This window comes from Trachemys scripta, chromosome 11 (assembly GCF_013100865.1).
Source record: "Trachemys scripta elegans isolate TJP31775 chromosome 11, CAS_Tse_1.0, whole genome shotgun sequence".
Taxonomy (NCBI): Eukaryota; Metazoa; Chordata; order Testudines; family Emydidae; genus Trachemys; species Trachemys scripta.
This window is the reverse complement of record NC_048308.1, coordinates 44379332-44397612: the sequence shown is the minus strand read 5'-3', so window position 1 is coordinate 44397612 and position 18281 is coordinate 44379332. Positions and strand designations below refer to the sequence as shown.

Genomic DNA, 18281 nt, shown 5'->3' with positions numbered 1-18281 from the left:
TATTGTGTCTAATATTTGTACAGTCTAACTAAGAATGTCTTAGGACTTGCAACTAATTCTTCTCTCTGGAATGAGTAAACAAAACCACCACAACTTACAGTGCACAGGTAAAGCCAGATTTCTGAACCCCAAATATCTGCATTATCCAAAGAACATCTCTCTCCCTTATCTAAAATTAACATCAAAATTCACTTTGGATGTTGTGAACCCTCATCTTTATGATCATCCATTTTTATTCAGGTCTATGTTCTGAGACTTTCGTAAAAGTGAGATCACCTGTCCTGATATATGATTTCAAGAGTATATTAGCAACACGTTAGGAATGTATTATAATACACACTTATATCAAAGCTGATTTCTAAGGTCAAAATTTTAAAAATGTATAGACAATATTTTATTTATGTATAAGCTTGGCCTCTACACATTAAATTTAGAGTCTTGTGGTATAAAGAGGTATTGATTCTTTGTATGACATGGTATGTAAATGCTAGTTTAAGAACATTAAGAGTTACCTAGAAATATAGGCTGTCTTCATGATATTATAAAAGGGCAACCCCAACATGCCTCTTTCTGAAATTATCAAGGACTCTCAAGAGTGGTTATAATGCTGCCTAGTACTGAAAACCACAAGTGATCCCTTGACCCTTAACAATTGGAAGTTTGTAAGAGTACTTTATAACTGTAGAAAGAGAAAGGTAGGGAGAGCCCTTATAAATACATTAAGTACAGAAACACAGGTAAAATAAAATTGTGAGTACTGACAACACTTAGTCAGCTTTTCCCACTCCAAATACTGCTGTAATAGAGTGCCTCAATTACTCTATTTTCCCCACCCTCTTTCAATACTATTTTGATGCGCTGCACACCAATGGCGGGGTTCTCAGAAGGCTCAGCTTTGGCCTAACTGTGCTTCCAGTGAAGTCAATAGGAGTTTTACCACTGCCTTCAATGGGAACAGAATTAGGTCAACACAGAGCACTTTTTAAAATCTCACCTTAAGTATCTACAGGACAAGAAAAGTCTCTTAGAATGTTTTTGTTGTAGCTTGTTTCAGTGCTTTCAAATTGAAATGAAAGAGACTCACAAGAAGACCAACATACAACTCAGAAGGTGAAGGATAATGATGGGGCACCTTCCTTCCCCACCCCAAAAACCTGCCCAAACACGTACACATCACATCTTGGAATAGTTACAATTAAACTGGAGTTTTACTGTTGAGTCTCAATAGGACCAAAATTGGGCCCTGAGACTATAAAAGCTTTACAGAATACCAGTCTACAGGTTCCCTTTTCTGGTTGTTTACAAAATTTTAAAAGCTTAAAATAACCTTCACTTTAAAAGTATACTTACTTGTTAAAGCAAAATTTGGATTTTCCACTTCCATGCGCTGCATTTGGGCATTCAAAAACACTTTGATATCAATCCCTCTGGCAAACGATGATGAATTAAAAAATCTTGATGGGATTTTAGAAGCAATATCTGGTTCATCTCTTCCAAATCCAAGGTTATAGAGTACTTCTTCAGGGTCTTCCTCATAAAGATCCAGTAATTCAGAAACACTAGACAAATGAAAAACAAGAGATTTTTCTACACAATGGCTCTCTTCAGGACATGATCCCTTCAGTCTGGTTGCTATTTCAGCCCCCCAATCTGTGCCCTACTGAAATTTTGTCTCCTGCAGCTTAGTGCAATGGGCCCAAGTCACAAGTTTTGGAGGCGTTTACACCTGGCATTTCTGTTCAAGCCATTAGCGAGATGAACCCAGTCAATGTTCAGATACAAACGTTTTATATATTTATTTATAAATCCAACCCTTAACCCAAAGGTCTTGAAATCTGAAATGCTTCTAAAGTTCAGGCATTTCCAGGGTTCTGGCCCAATTGTCCTTATTTCCTGAGAGCCACAACTGGAAAGAAATGTCGAGTTCTTTCAAATAACCAAATTAATAATCCCTCTTTTGCTACTAAGCACAATAATACATATAAATCAAGCCAAGTCCATCTATTTTAGGGATAAAAGAAGTAACTATTGGAAGAAAAAGAATGATAAATCCCACTGAACTTTGCCATATCCTCCAAAGTATAGTTCTTTTACCTTGAAACCGTCGCACTGCTTCTCCCAGAACCAGTGGAATTCATACTTCTCCCCTTCTGGTGGAATTGATGTCTCCTCTCCTTAGCCAACATACCATTGCTGTCATACAAATGGACAATACTGACATGATGAACTGGTTCCTTGCAGTGATTCAATTCTCAGTCTTTAAGGAAAACCTAAATCTCCACTCTCAGAGAATTTCTTTTCCTGTTCAGTATTATCTGGTTTACAGTAGCTAGGTCTCATTTTATAAATACACTGAAATAATTAAACCTTAGCCCCTTAATAAAAAAGGTATATACACTCTGAGAATCCTAAAGCAAGGGATACAAACTGATAAAACACCACTGCAATCTCCTACAAAACAGTCCCATTTCCCTTCCTGCTCTCACCCTCCTTTAAGCCCACCCAGAAGTATCAAAAGTATCCCTTACTTCAGTAGGCTTATGTTCTCCACTCCCTTACCTCCCCCATGGGACCGCCTCTTCACACTGGAACTGGCCTCGGCTTGCTGCTTGTGTTACCTCACCTCTCAGATGCTGATTCCAACTGCCTAACCTCTGCTGCTTCCTGGTGCAAGGCATGGATTGCGGCCCATGAGCTGCATGAAGCAGGGGAAGCCTCCCAGACAAGCCTGGGAATTGGTTGTGCTTCCAAATTGGGGGAAATGGAATGGGACTAGCTCCAACCAAGACTTCCACCCTGATTTCTCCTCCCCAGTCCCAGACTATCTCCTCCCTACATCCCCAGCAACTGGTGCTGGCTCAGCATTTTCCAGTGTCGTACAGACTAAATTACTTTCCCTGCACGGCATCAGCATCACCACCCGTTTTAGAAATGTAGATTTTTAATCATTAGACAATGGGAGTTTCACTTGCAAGCAATCTGGCAGAATAGTCACCTCAGGAGCTAAGGGAACACAGAGCAGCTAGGTCCATTTATACAAGGGATGTTACTGGGCCTAACTGAGATGAAGTAGCAAAAGGTCTTAGGCTATGTCTACACTACCTCGGGAAGTAGACCTACACTACGCAACTCCAGCTACATGAATAACGTAGCTGGAGTCGACGTACCTTAGGTCGAGTTACCCCGGGATGTCAACAGGAGAAATCTTCCCGTTGATTTGTCTTACTCTTCTCATCAGGGGTAGAGTACAGGGTCGACTGGAGAGCAATCTGCTGTCGATCTGGCGGATCTTCACTAGACCCGCTAAATCGACCGCCGGTGGATCAATCTCACAGCGTCAATCCCGGCTGTAGCGTAGATGTAGCCTGAGTCTACTTGTTGTGTAGCTGGGCTCTGACTGCACTTAGAGCATCACTTTGGGGGTAAGTAGGAGGCATTCCATAGAGGCTTTCTCCCAGTACAGTCACCTGCCCCCCTTACTCCCCAAAAAAGAGGCTTTTTCTAGCCAAGCTTCCATCTCAAAGGTTGAAACAAGGAGCGGTTTTCCCCTGACACTGTCCAGAAATAGATCGGGCATTTGAGTGGCGGGTGAGGGAACTGAAGTAAGCCACTTATCTCTTGCAGAAGTGTTGCTTTGTGTTCAGAGATTTCCCCCTTTTACTTTAAACTCCAGATTAAATGTGATAGAAGTAAAGTAACATATTTATGGAATACATTTTTGCGAGTATTAAAGTCTGTTTTCCCCATATTATTAGTGACGTCTTCTTTGTAGGAATAAACTCTTCTGCATGGAATGGTTTTAGTACTGAGACTGCCTCGTTTACCTTTACCTCATAGTTCATATCATTTTATTTCAATATTTCCCTAAAACAAAACAAAAGTGAGATACTTACCATGTTTCCATTTTTGCATCACTTTGATGTAGATGATTAGCTGCAGGAAAATAAAGGAATTAATTGTACATAAAGCTCTTTGGCAAAACAGCACTTATAATTTATAAGAAATGGTAGCCAACAACATATGACTCCAACAACATATGTTTGTAGATGCCACTCCACCTCCCAGAGTCCATTCTTTACACATAAAAGTGTACAATCAGTATGTATACACATTTGTAATAATAGGTGTTAGTTGATTCCATCTTTTTGTTACACTAAGATTTTAATCTATTGTATTCAGGGTATGTGTTTATAAGAAAATCATACACACACACACACACATACACACACACAATTAACCATATCTACCCTTTTAGAGCTGATCAAAAGTTTTTTGAAAAATATGTTTCCGTTTTTTCTGCCTGCCACCTTCAGAAAATTTTGACATTTGAAATTTTTCAGCCAGCTCTAACAGCTTTGTCCTTTTCCCTTTCAGTCATATGACCAGAGCTTGGATTGTTATTTAAAACAAAGGGAAAAGGGGGGAGGGATAGCTCAGTGGTTTGAGCATTGGCCTGCTAAACCCAGGGTTGTGAGTTCAATCCTTGAGGGGGCCACTTGGGGATCTGGGGCAAAATCAGTACTTGGTCCTGCTAAGGAAGGCAGGGGGCTGGACTCGATGACCTTTCAAGGTCCCTTCCAGTTCTAGGAGATGGGATATCTCCATTATTATTATTATTATAAAACACTTCTCTAACAAGTCCTTTGTATGGCAGGCGGTATAACAAATGAAAAGTCTATTAGGAGGAATCTTTTTAATCCCACTTACTCTAAGTCAGTAAGTGATACGGACTAAATTAATCACATCAAGTCAACCGTCAATAAATTGCTTTCCTCGTTATTTTTAAAAGACTTTAAAAAAAAATGATTTCCTCCCTCAAGGCCCAACTCTCCTTCTGTGGTGTTGATGGCAAGACTGCGATTGACTCCAATAAGAACAGGGTTGGGCTTTTATACCAGATCAGATCTGACATTTCTCAAACACTTTTTAGAATTGCAAAAATTATTGTCAACTTATTGTATGCCCCTGATCCTGCATATATGCACAGGGTAGCTGGACAAGCAGAACCCAGTCTGTGAAGTGCTGATCACCCTTTGCATGTATGGAACTTGAGCATGTTTGGCAGCTCTCAGCACTGGACCCTCAATGCAGATCAGCTACTCAGCTGGGGATCTCTCTGGCAATTTAAAACATTCAAATCACCAAAAGGCTGTGCAGGCCACCATTTTTGGGGTCAAGAGGTTAAAAAAATAAAATAAAATAAAAAGCCTGCTCTGAGGGGCCACCTCTCTTCCTCCTCCAAAAGAAAGAGGGGGAAAGAAGAACTAGTGAGAACAAGCAGAACAAACAGTAAAGCAACAGCTGGAGATACAAGGGGGAAAAGTGTCATAACAGACAGAAAATCTAAACTGCCTTCCTCTTTGCTTTATTTTGTTTGGTGGGTGTTGGTTTAAACACTTATCTACCAGTTTTTATTTCCAGGTTTATTTAATTCTTTCTCCCATCTTTCACCCTCTCTTCTCTTTCCTTCCTCCTTAACTATCAGCTATTAGCTGAACACTTGAGGCCAAATTTGGCCGTCAGAAAACCCTCGCATGCCACTCCCACTGGTTCCAATGGAACTGGCACACGTGTCTGACCTCCATATCTGGCCCATACGAAGAGAGCACAAGCATTAACGCAGTCATTTTTCTCATTGCTTGCACTCCTTCCACCAGTACTTTGGACTGTTTCATTGCTGTTTGCACCAAAGCACATGAAGAAGTAGCAGACACCTGCTCCCTTCATTACACAGGCCCCTTTCAAGGCTGGCTCTGCCCTGCAGAAAGGCCAGGTCACAACAAGTTGACAAAAATAAAGAAATAAAGTTTTGATGAAAGAAAATACATAAATAGGTTTGTTGCAAAAAAACAAAAATGTCTCATCTTCCCTCTTGCTTTCCAGACAGCTTTACCAACAGGCTTCGACCAGATTGGAAATTCTGACTTTTCAAAATAAATTCAAACTCTTGAATGTTACTTAAATAAATAAATAAATAATAATAAAAACTTGCTTTAATAGTCAAATAACCCTGCCACACCCACCTTCCGCTCCCAGGGATAAGTCATCTTCAAAACTTCCTCCATTTCTCACCAGCGTGCCTGAAAATGTACATTTGGCAGTTCAACGCCTATATAGTGCTGTAATGTTTTCTTTCCAAAAGCTCATACAATATTTTTAGTTTAAACACTTAGAGTTAATGCTGGAGGATTTACTCAGAACATCTTTACAGATCTTTTATCATTGACACCCTGATAATGTACAGATGAAGCCTATGGTATTTTGAAGTTACTATTCACATCACAAAAAAGATTATTTTAAAAGAAGAGATAAAAGAGTGAGAGGGGGCTCTAAAGCTATTAGAGGGGCCAGATAAAGAACAACTCCATGTCAAATTGCAAGCTAATTAATCATAACTACCTACCCCCTAGTATCATACCTAATGTAAGTACCCTACACTGGATGTTAAGTTACACTCCAGACATTTTACCACAGAGCTTCAGGGTTAATAAATTAGTCCAGTCATCCCCTTTCTTCCACCGGTATATACTGAGAGTTTTTTTTATATGCTCTGCAACTACCTGCAGATTCTTGTTGTACTTTGAACTTTCAAATTTTGTCCTGCTCAGATAGTAATTTTTTCAGGTGTGGCTATTTCAGTTAGAGCTAGTAAAGAAAGACAGCACGAAAGCTGACCTAGTTCTAAGACTGTGCATTAACTAGCTTCCCCTTTCCTACACACACATGCACGCGCACACACACATACACTGCTTCTGCAGAGATTTTGCATTTATATATAAGCTGAAGCACAGAAGTAGTCTTTTTAAAGACTTCAGCTCTTGAAAAAAAATTCTGACCCTTTCCCCCTCCCCTAAACTTCTCCCTCAACTGCACAGGAATACTAATATCTTAGCAAGATCAAGATAGCCATAACATATGCATCTGGCTAACATACATTGATTTTAAAAGCATAAACTAAGAAAGCAGAAAAGTTCATAATAAAAGCAGCTATCCAAGAGCACAGAGCTTTTTCTTACCCTTCAATGTAGGATTGCTTTGCTCATCCAGGGAGGCTCCCAAAGGCGTTCTGAAACCACAGAAAAGGTTAACGCTAGTTTAAAATGTTGCTTCTTCATGTCCTTCTTTCAGAGCTATAACCAGCTTGTGATAACAGCAGTTGTGCCTCCTTCCGCCTTCCTCCCCCAGAAAGCCTGCACAAACGCATAGGGACTGACAATATCTTACTAAACAATCCCCAACCCCCTGAATAAACACTTGTGAAAAAAACAGGTCGATAAAACTGGCAGCACTCACACCTATGAACGCTAACACAGGAATCAGGATTAAGGCAAAAGTTAAGAAGGCCACAGGCATTCTGTAGGTTGTCAAAGAAAATATTATGTGTTATATTGTGCCCACACTACCAACAAGAATGAATAGGGAGCGGTGGCGGTGGCACTACGCAGGAGTGAATTCATTTTAAACTCATTTACACTTTAAAAGTTGACACCTGTTTTTCCTACACTGAAACCCTAAGGATAGGTGAGTAAGGGAATGAAAGGCAGACAGACAGACACACACACACACACACACACACACCCCTTCCCCTTCCCCCCGCAGATTATAAATTCATTTGGTCAGTGACTGTATTTTTGTTCTGTGTTTGTATTAAGCGCAATACAATGGGGTCCTGGTCCATGACTAGGACCACCAGGCACTACTGTAATACTAAAAATAAGTAATAGTAATAAATAATAATAATAATGCAAAGTCTAATCAGAAACAAGAACAATCTGAGACCTAAAATATCTGTCAAGACATTTGCTAGCTCGGATACTGGATCAAATTCTTTAACTTTTGTTCTAGGGCAGATGTAATCACTATTTCAAGAATGGAAAGAGGCTTGTTGAAGGGCCCAATCCTGCGGTCTTTGAAGTCAACAGCAAAACTCCCACTGACAGCAGGATTGGACCCTAATGGAGTTAGTATTACTCATCTTGTGTAAACTAATTCAGTGCATAAGCTCTTTAAACAGACCAAATATTAATGCAGAGCTTCCACTAATGTAGACAAACAATGGTTAACAAGAACCTGCTATGCAGTAAAGCAGCTTGGTACAAACCCAAGACACAAAATAAAGTAAAATATGATTAAAGAAAGACAAATCAGATGACTTAAGTGTTTACATCATGAATACTTCATATATGGGCATGTGAAGGTTTTTCATTAGACAAGCAGAGAAAATTGCCCAAAGTTACTATGAAATAAACAAAGACATGATACAGTATTTGTTCTGGTTCCAAAACTAAATTCTGGAATGAAAAGCATGTATTTGTTTCCTAACACACCCTTTATTTTACAATGCAAATTGTTCCTCTGGAACAGTTTACCGTTGCTACACGTTGCCCTTTGATATGGAATAAGCCACAAAGCTTTGACAATGACTCTTTAAAAATAACTTGTTACAGTGACATGCCAATTAAAACAATGACAGTATGAGTGATATTCACTCAGCTAGGTGACAGAATAAGCCTTTAGAAACTCAAATCTCCTGGAATTTTGGGGCTCTCATGGGAATAAATAGGGCTTCAAGTGACTAGGTTTTTTATTAAATCTATTCAAGTTACAGCAAGTCTTATGTTCTGAATTAACAACCATGCCTATTGTTTATATCCCGGTTTTTATGGCTACATTTCTATTCTCCCTCTCCTTCCTTGGCGGCCACTTCAGCATGTCTTATTTTTTAGCTAGACAAAGTTGCTGGCAGCAACTTCCTCAGTTGACGCCAGTAGTGTGCATGCACTGGCTGGCAGAGAATGGTAAAAAGCAAGCAGCAAAACTGGCATTCTCCCTCAAAAATTAAGCCTGTCACCTCGGCAGCCTGTTAACAGCTACTAGAAAAGAAACTTTGGCAAGCAATCTGTCTGCATCCCTGCTTGAATTTCTACACATACACAACCACTTTATAGTCCATTCCATTGAAAAATTGTACATTTAAAAAGAGAAGAGCATAAGAACGATCGAAGCCCTTTGAACAACAGAAAAGCAACTGGGATATGTTTTTAAGGGAATATTTTCAGTAGCATGGCTCATAAGTCAGCTGATTCAGGTTTGCTTTCAAGTACATTATGCTGCTAAACAGGAGATTTTAGAGATCTTTCAATATATCCTCATACTCAAGAAAAGGCACACTGTACACTGGGGGTGGATACCATACAGCTATGGCAGACTCTGAAGAAGCTGCCTGCTTTCACAGCCCTAAGTGAAGTAACATGAGTGTGGAGCAGATGTAACATAGGGCAAGGACAAATGGAAAATCAAAGACAATCTGGAATGCAGAGCTTCATAAAAGTCTTGACTTGCACTGGAATCAAGGAACTAACGTGAGTTAGATCCCTCAGAGAGATGACAAGACATCTCCCAAACATTCTAGGTGCAGTCAGGAAGAGTGGGGGGCATGCCATGCTGGATTCTCTGGGATCTGCTACTCAACACCTCCCCAAACATTTACCCCCCTCTTTCTACCCATAGTGCCCATCGCTGTAGGCTCTATGTACTGATCAGATAGATTAGATACACATGGGTGTGCCCACAGTGGACTTCACTGAGAATTCTGCTTTTCATCTTCCCCGTGTTGTAGAAAATTTCTGTTGGGTTTGTTTGACCCGGTATTGGTTATTGTAGGAAAACTTTAACAATTAATGAAGATCGTGCATTGTGTTTTAGAAGCAGTTAAAACTTTGGCTGTTAAAAATCATAGTTTGGCAGCCAGAGTGCAATTAAATAGTGTGTCCATTGTGCCTCAAAAACTCAAAACAAAAAAATATCTTCCCGTCACATTTCAAAACCTCCTCTTTCCTGAATATTCTACATGAGAAAGTTCCTAAACATTTTCCAACAGGGTAAACTATGTTGTTGTTATTACAGAAGACATTTTGGCCAAACAAAACACTCAAATTCAAAAAATAAAAACCATCCTTGAGTTCAAATGGAGGATTTCCTCCTTTCTGTTTCAATGTAAGATGGGCAAACAGCTGATTTTTTACGTTTATCTTAAACAGCCTTAGTAAATGCACTAAACTCTTTTAATCATTTCAAAACACTGGCAAAATTGAGAGAAATGAAGGAAGACTTTCCTACAGGGGTGATAATTCCATGAAATGGAGCAGAAGTGGGATGTTTCTTAGGCCTCTATGAATATTGCCACAATGTGATGAGTGCTTTTCTACCCCAATAGCTAAACAGAGGTAAAATATATATACTTATATAAATAGTGGAGCCTGGAGTTATGTGGAGACTTCTGCATAGCCATGAACTACTGTACGACAGATGAGAAATTTCAATGTGGAGTGGTTGCAGTCCCAAACTGCTAATGCATACCACAGAAATAGCCATCTAGTAAGTCCATTTTCTTTACAACTACAACATTGTGGATAGTCTTTTGAAACAAATAAATCTTACAAGCAGAGCTCATTACCAAGAATGTTGATGCCACTTCACTTGAACTAATACACTGCAAAACTGAAAGTAAGACTGGCCAATCAAGTTTGATCCTACATTTATATTTTCTAAAATGTCATATAAACCTAAAAACAATAGAAATGTATTCATTCATTCCTATGGGGAAAGTATTTTTGGTGTTTTTACATGTCAAACAACAAGGCATTTTGCTAACTCCTGAGAGCCAGGACATGTAATTGACTAGAAACAGAAATAAAATCAGTCTATTTTTGTTGTACACACTTGGAGAAGTCCAGATTATGCAACAGTATAGTGAAAAGTGCATTAGATTGTTACAAGAAATTCAGTTACAATCCAGGAAGATAGTACCTGTAATGTAGGTGTTATTTTTAACAATACAATGTAAAATATGTTCAAGATTTTTGATATTGTCTTTAACCAGCAATGTGGACAGAAAAAAAGGAAAACCACCAAGGATCATCAAGGGCTAGAAGAACTTTGATTATGCATGCACATACGCAGAGAGAGAGTAGCAGATGCCTTGTCAAAAAGTAAATTAGATTATTCTCTCACACCACCTATAATAGTCAAAAATACACATTTTACATACAAATTTAACTGTGTACTACCTACAGTCTTGAGCAGGGCTTTGGAGCTGTGCTCCGGCTCCCCTCCAGCTCCAGGCAAAATCCTGCAGCTTCACTGCTCCGGAGCTGCTCCAGCTCTGGGCTCCACTCCAAAGCCCTGGTCTTGAGAGTATAATCCTATGAGGAGCTGAGCACTTATCCAAAGTGCTGAGAATTCCCGGCTCCCACAGACATTACTGGTAGTTGTTGGCACTCAGCACATCACAGAATCAGATCCTAAATGCCTACTGGACTGATCCTGCTCCAATGAAGTCAGTGGGAGTTTTTCCCATTGACTTCAATGGATGCAGGATGGACTGTATTTCCATTTCAGAGAACCACTGATATTAACAAATCACATAAGCTTTGCAAAAGCCAGCCACAAGAGCAAAGTTTGAATAGTGTGTGGATATCACTAAGCCCCAGGGTGGAATGTCTATGCATTTAAGACTACAGAGTGTGCAACATTTTTATGTAATACATGAAAACTAAAGGAACAGTGTCAAAGTAGGATTTGCCAACTCTACAACAGAGGCAAATTTAATTTTTTAGTATAAAGTATAGAATTGGTCAGCAACAACATTTACAAACAGTACATTTACACTTGCACAGGATCTTTTATGCAAGGATTACAGAGGGCTTTACAAACATCCATTAACTAAACCTTGCAACATCCCTGTTAATCAACATTTTTGTGCCTTGCTTTCCTCAGCTGTAAAATAAGGAAAACACCTATTTATGTGGCTTGCTCAAGGTCACGCAGTCAGTTAGTAGCAATAGCGTGAACGAAAGCCAGGAATTCTGGCTTCCAATACTCTGATCTAATCAACAGACACTACTGCTTCATAAGTCTTCTATCCCGCATAATGATATTCGATTTTATTATTATTATTATATAGATTTGTGACTTTAGTTATTAAGTGTGCATATTGTCACTGTATGAATATATGTACAATTCCTTTAAACCTGTACCAAGAAGCTAAGAAAGGAGAAGATTCTAGACAGGAACTCTGTGAATAGAGACAGACTAGCTTTAGGAAGAACCTCCCCCCCGCCCCCATTCTAGTAAAGCTTCTAGTTTAGCACTAGACCTGTGTCAAGAAAAGGAACATACTGATTTGGTAGCCACTGACTATTTACCAAGATTTGTTGAAATTCTATTTCTTACAAAACCCACAAGTAATTAGATCATATAAAAGTTAAGGCATCTTCTCTCATTTTGGCAGGCTGAAAAAAAAATAGTCACTGACAATGGACCGCAATTTGTCAGACGTGAATTCCAAGTTTTTGGGATAGAGTATGTCACCAGCCCTCTCCGCCCACAAGGGAACAGGTGACCTAGACTGCACAGAGACTTCTACAACAAAGACACTATATTAGCTCTGCTGAGCTATACGGTAACACATTCATCAGTCTCTAGAGTAAGCCCAGCCGAGTTGCTCACGGGGTCAACAAATCAGACTAGCACTGCCAACCTTTAAAGTAAATTTTCACTATAAACTGCTATGTCTAAAGGATGAGAGTGAAAGCTAAATATAGGAGGTCCTGAACTTTCTTTAACTATTGGGATGCCACCAAAAGCTCACCTAACCTTAAACAAGGACAACTATCCCTGATAAAATTGAAAGAAGAAAAATATTGGACAAGATGAGCTATTGTCACTGGCTACAGCTGAACCCCAAAATACTATATGGTGGAGACTGAAGAAAAAGCTTTTTCTAAATCCAACTGAACTGTTTTGTGACAATAGCAACAGTGGTATTCATTCCAGTCTTAGTGAAGGGACATAATTAGGGCCCTACCAAATTCACAGTTGAGTTTGGTCAATTTCATGTTCATAGAATTTTAAAAACTGTAAATTTCACTGTGTTGTAACCCTGGGTGTCCCAACCCAAAAGGAAGTCATGGGGAGAGGGGGTTAGAAGGCTATTGTAGAGGAGTCACAATATTGCCACCCTTACTTCTGCGCTGTTGCTGGTGGCAGCATTGCCGTCAGAGCTGGGCAGCTGGACATGAGCGTCTGCTGGCCAGACACCCAGCTCTGAGGGCAGCACCGCCACCAGTAGCAGTGCAAAAATGAGGGTGGCATGGTATGTAGTTACGGGAGTCTGTGGTCGCCCTCTCTACACACACAGCCAACCCAAGGTCTGTTTAACCCCTGAGCACCAGGACGGGACAAGGCTGGGGGCCCATGGCCATGGACTCCTACTGTATGCCAGGTTCCAGCTGCTGGTCCTCGCCGGGCTAGTGAGGGATGGGACTTCCTCTTCCCCTGCAGGGGCCGCTCCCAGGGCCAGGTCAGACACACTTCCAGGAACTGCCCCCAGCTTCAGGAAGCTCTGCAGCTGCAGGCTGGGAGCCCAGCTCTGAAGACAGCACCACTACCAGCAGTAGCGCAGAAATAAGGATGTCATGGCAGGATATTGCTACCATTACTTCTGCGCTGTTGCCGACTCAGGTGCTGCTTTCAAGCTGGGTAGCTGGCCAGCATCCACCACTCTCCAGCCACCCAGCCCTGAAGCCACCACAGAAGTAAAGGTGGCAATACCATGACCCCCCTACAATAGCCTTGTGACAGCCCCACAACCTTTGTTTGTGCTGGGACCCCCAGTTTGAGAAACACTAGTTTACCCATGAAATCTGTATAGTATAGGGTAAAAGTACACAAAGGACCAGATTTCATGGTCCATGATGCCTTTTTCATGGTGTGAATTTGATAGGGTCCTAGAAATAATCCTTTAGGGAAGTCCAAGCCTAATGGACAGGAGTCTATATATTTGAGATTAAATACATCTAATCAGAGAAAAAGGATCCTCAGGGCCAGAAGGTGACTATATGTGGGAGAATGGTAAAGCTGATGACTCAATCTGTTGCTAAATGTTTAGTAATAAAGGGGAGGAGATAAAGGGCTGTGCACTGTTTCCTTAGAAGTGTAACAGGAAGCCAGTCAAGATGAGGATAGGGAAGGTTTTAAGAAGAGCCCTGCAGTCAATCAGGGAGAGAGAGGGTAGATTTAGGCATAACACTGTTTTCCTTAGTCTTGGCTCAGTATTAGAAGAAAGTGACTCTGTAATGCTTTACCACTGTTACATGACAGATAAGAGGGAAGATGGGGGGGGGGGAGAGAAATCAACTGTTTGCCAGACAGCCACACTAATACATGCATTACTACTCTAGTAACTTATTAATGGTACATTTATTCTCAAAGAAGAACTTCAACTGTTCCCTAATAAGAGAAAGCACACTACAGAGAGAGGTGAAAGTAAAACTAATAACTAATTTTTCTCACCTCCTACATGCTTTGAGAGCCCAATCCTTCAACTCACATTCACATAAGTAGAGGTTGTAAGTTCAGGTCCTTTAGCTAATAAAGAATTGTGGACACTACTACTTAGACATATGTAACTATTTAGAGCAGTACTGGAACTTCTGGTTTGCAGAAGTACTTACCTGCAATCTTTAAGCCATATGGCGATCTTTTCGTTTGGAATATTACCTTTGGGAGAAAAGAAAGGGAAGGAGGGAGAAAAACAGAGTTGTAATTGATGCTCTATGCATTCCAGACGTCTCATGAAGAAAGACGAATGGTGCCTTTTAAACACCACTTACACTACTGCCACACAAACAAGACTGCTGACAAGAGCAACAACAAAAAAAGACAATAATAAACAAAAGAAATAAGAATAAACTCAACGGCAGGCCAAAAATATGAGAATTAAAAATACTTTTAAACACAGACTGCATGTCTCACATATGGTGCAACCCCGTAATGCGTTCATCAAGCAGGGCTAATGAACGGGGCGATTCTAATCACTGTTTTCCCCCCTTCCCTGCCTTAGTGGAGACAACCGGACAGGACAGACCTCCTTCTGCAGCCAGGAGCAGTTTTCCGACGGTGAGATGGTCCTCCTGCCGGGCCAGCTCAGCTGCTTCTGCCGAGAGATCCTCCGCCTCCGATGCCTGCCAGGAGTCTCTGCTCTTAGCCCAGGCCTTTCTCTTCTGGCTAGCCCCCGGCCACTCCTCTGCCCCCGGCGGCTCCTCCATCAGGACCGCGGCTCCTGCAGCTTCACTTCACAAGGCGACCGCAGCAACGCAACCTGCCAGGCACACGCGAGCCGGGTTGAGCGCGCGGAGCCCGGCTCAGACTCGCGGGACGGGAAGTGAGGGCGGCAGCGAGTTTCCCACGCGAGGCGCCGGCCGGCTGCAGCCCGCGGGACGGGCTCCCGCGCAGCCCAGCTGGGAACCAGCAGCAGCGCCCGAGTCACCTAACGTCCGCCCCAGGCTCCGGCAGCGCCGCCGCCGCAGAGGAGCAGCAGCCCGGCGCGCCCCGCGCTCAGCATCGCCCCCGGCCGGCCCCGCGCGCACAGGCGACTCTCGCCTCGCTCACTGTTGCAACACTGGAGCGGCCTCCAGGTCCGCCCTGAAAACGATTCTACGTTTGGCCGCCCCCGGCCGCCCGGGCTTCGCTGCAGCTCGCTCCCCTCCCACGCCTCGCCCCAGCTGGCGACCGTCACCTCCGCTCCCCCCCAAGCGCGGCTTCCAGCCAGGAGCGCAGCTCGAGCGGCCGCAGTAAAAAGTAACCAACAAACCGGGAGGCGCCCGCCCGAGCCGTGGGAGCCGAACGGCAACCCGAGAACTTAATCCATCGGGGTGTTCCTCAAACCGCTTCCCTCCCTGGGGAGCGGGCAGCAGCCTGCGGGGCCGGATCGGGCCCCTGCCCCGCAGCCAGCCGCGGGGTCCCGGGGAGGACCAAGCCAAGCCCCGCAGCCACCCTGCGTGCCGGGGGGAGAGGAGCCGCTTGCTGCGGGGTGAGCCATACTCACATAGCGGGCCCGGGGGAGGAGGATTCACCCGCCTAGGCTGGAGATTGCAGCAGCGTCCCTCTGAACTTCCTCATACCGCTGCTGGGAGAAAAGTTTGCTGCCCACGTGATGGGACCCAAGCAAAGCCGCGCGTTCTCCTCCTGCCCGGGCACAGCCGGCTGCACGCGGGGGAGCGTCCTGCTGCAGGGACCGGCTTCCCCTTTCTGCATCTCCCCCCTGGGGCCAGGCTAGCCAGTCACCCGCTCCCCCCCGTGGCGTGTCCAGAGGCTAGTGGGCAGATGACAGTGCAGATAAAAGACATGGGGGGGGGCGATTGTTGTCGCTCTTCTTGAAATCCGCAGTAAAATCCTCCTGCAGTGCCAGTGGCTTTTTAAACGGGGGTGGGTGGGTGTCCCTAACGGAGCAGGAAAAGGAACAATTGGAAAATCGACGCGATCTTGCTGGGGAGCAAAAGTTTATTGAACCCACTAAAAGGCTCGTGGCAGCCCATCCGCTCTCACACCACACTGTCCTCACCTGCTTGGGAGGGTGAGCTGGTCCAGCTCACAAACACACCAAGAGGGAGAGTGGGGAGAGGACAGGCAGAAGATATTAAGAGCTCAAATAAAGAGTGAGAAAGGGCACACCGGGAAACATGGCTTAGAGAACTAGCTAGAGATGAGCGAATGAATGAGAGAGTGTGGAAAAGTGAGTGTGGAAAACATGCAGAGGAAGGAAGAAAGGATAAAGGGAAAGGGAGATGTGGATGACAGGAAGAGAAAGAGACGAGAACATTCAGCATTCTGAAGGCATTATTATTCATTTCTATTATCATGTCATGGAGCACGGAGGGTCCCATTGTGCTTAGACTGACAAACACAGAACAAAAAGAGAGCACCTGGCCCCAAAGAGCTAACAATCTAGGTTATATTACATTATAAAGTAGTTTGAATCTGTTTTAACAGTAGCTTGGTTATGTCTGCTGAAATCAGTGAAAATAGTCCTGAGTTTAGGTGAAGAGGCTTGACCCCATCTTCCCAGAGCTAACACTGTGGAGGCTATAGATCACTCTTGTTTTCTTACCAGAGAGGTGACAGGCCATTAGCCCAGTAATGTTTCCTTCTTCTAGGGTGACCAGATGTCCCGATTTTATAGAGACAGTCCCGATTTTTGGGTCTTTTTCTTATATAGGCTCCTATTACCCCCCATCCCCTTTCCTGATTTTTCACACTTGCTGTCTGGTCACCCTACCTTCCCACCCCTTCCATCTAAATGCACAATGTAGTTGACACAACATAGATGGGGCAGTGACTCCACATAAAAAGCTGTGTGATTTTTCATAGGTAAATTTAGTCCTGGGGAGTAAGAAGAGCAATAGTGGTCATGCTGAGTCCACCATACTCAAAACTTTCATTTCTAAGAGTCTAAACTTTAGTAATCCTCTTTCTGACTTAGCACAGGAATACTGGCGAGAGCAAGGAAGCCTTTTAAAATCTTATTTAAATTCACTTGAAGTCTTTATAATCCTTAAACTTGCTTCTAGGAAGATTAAAGCATCCAGTGTTTCCTGAAAATCCAACAAACAATATAATCTGGGAAGAATGGAGACTCAATGTCCGGGAACAAACCAGTGCCTAAGAAGTCACTGCACATACCAGAGAATGTGAAGGGCTTTAGGGGTGAAATCCTGGCTCCATTAAAGTTAATGGTAAAACTCCTAAGGACTACACTGGTATATCATTATCCGGCAATTGGATCCCTGTGGGTAAACTGTTGCACCTGTGTGAAGCCTCACTGGTTTTTATAGTAGTCCACCTATATGGAACTCATGGCAGAATCAGAGCCTAAAATGTTCAGATTTCTAAAGAGTCGTATTTTAGACCCTGGATATGCTAGCCCCTATTATCCATGTTCCACTAGAGAGCTTAGGGAATTACCTTCCATAGTGGGGACTGCTTAGGGCTGGCACAAATACGTCCAAGTCCCCACCTCCTGCCCCTGGTATTTTAACAAAATGTGCAAGATCAGAACATTGGGAGGTTAACTACTCAGAAAAGCTCAAGAATCCACCCCTGATTAAAACAGGGCATGGCTGTAAGAGCAGCAGCAGCAGCCAGGAGAGGTGAGAATCATCAGAAAAACTTTTTAAAAACCAGGTCTGTCCCACAGATACCTTCAGAAAGAGGGGCTAGACCTCTCAGTGTTGATAGGAACGATCTCCTGAGGCCAGGGTCCTCTGTAAATACAAGTGTGGCAGGCCTGTCATCAACCCTGGTTTTAGTTTTTGTAGACAAACAGAATAGAGACCTTTTATTTAAAAACTAATCTGCCTATGGAAGTATCAGGGTCATGATAAACAAACATATTTCCTGCTGTAGTTGAGAGATCATAGCAACATGGTCTCATTTCTCAT

The 18281-nt window shown here is 42.8% G+C and overlaps 1 protein-coding gene across 6 annotated transcripts in view; it reads right to left on the bottom strand.

The window, feature by feature from the left end:
• The window catches only part of ITPRID2 (ITPR interacting domain containing 2), a 64960-nt gene that overhangs the window by 44552 nt on the left and 2127 nt on the right, over positions 1 to 18281 (bottom strand). For 3 of the 6 annotated variants that reach the window (XM_034785415.1, XM_034785414.1, XM_034785416.1), the window contains exons 1-7: positions 14930 to 15110; positions 14517 to 14562; positions 7017 to 7066; positions 6024 to 6080; positions 3894 to 3933; positions 2095 to 2193; positions 1351 to 1559 (exon numbers count right to left, since the gene is read on the bottom strand). In XM_034785415.1, coding sequence (XP_034641306.1) covers positions 1351 to 1559; positions 2095 to 2193; positions 3894 to 3933; positions 6024 to 6080; positions 7017 to 7066; positions 14517 to 14562; positions 14930 to 15110 — 682 coding nt within the window. Of the gene's footprint in view, positions 1 to 1350; positions 1560 to 2094; positions 2194 to 3893; positions 3934 to 6023; positions 6081 to 7016; positions 7067 to 14516; positions 14563 to 14929; positions 15164 to 15889; positions 16088 to 18281 lie in introns of those variants that run through there. The other 3 variants (XM_034785412.1, XM_034785413.1, XM_034785417.1) reach the window with 3 other exon arrangements.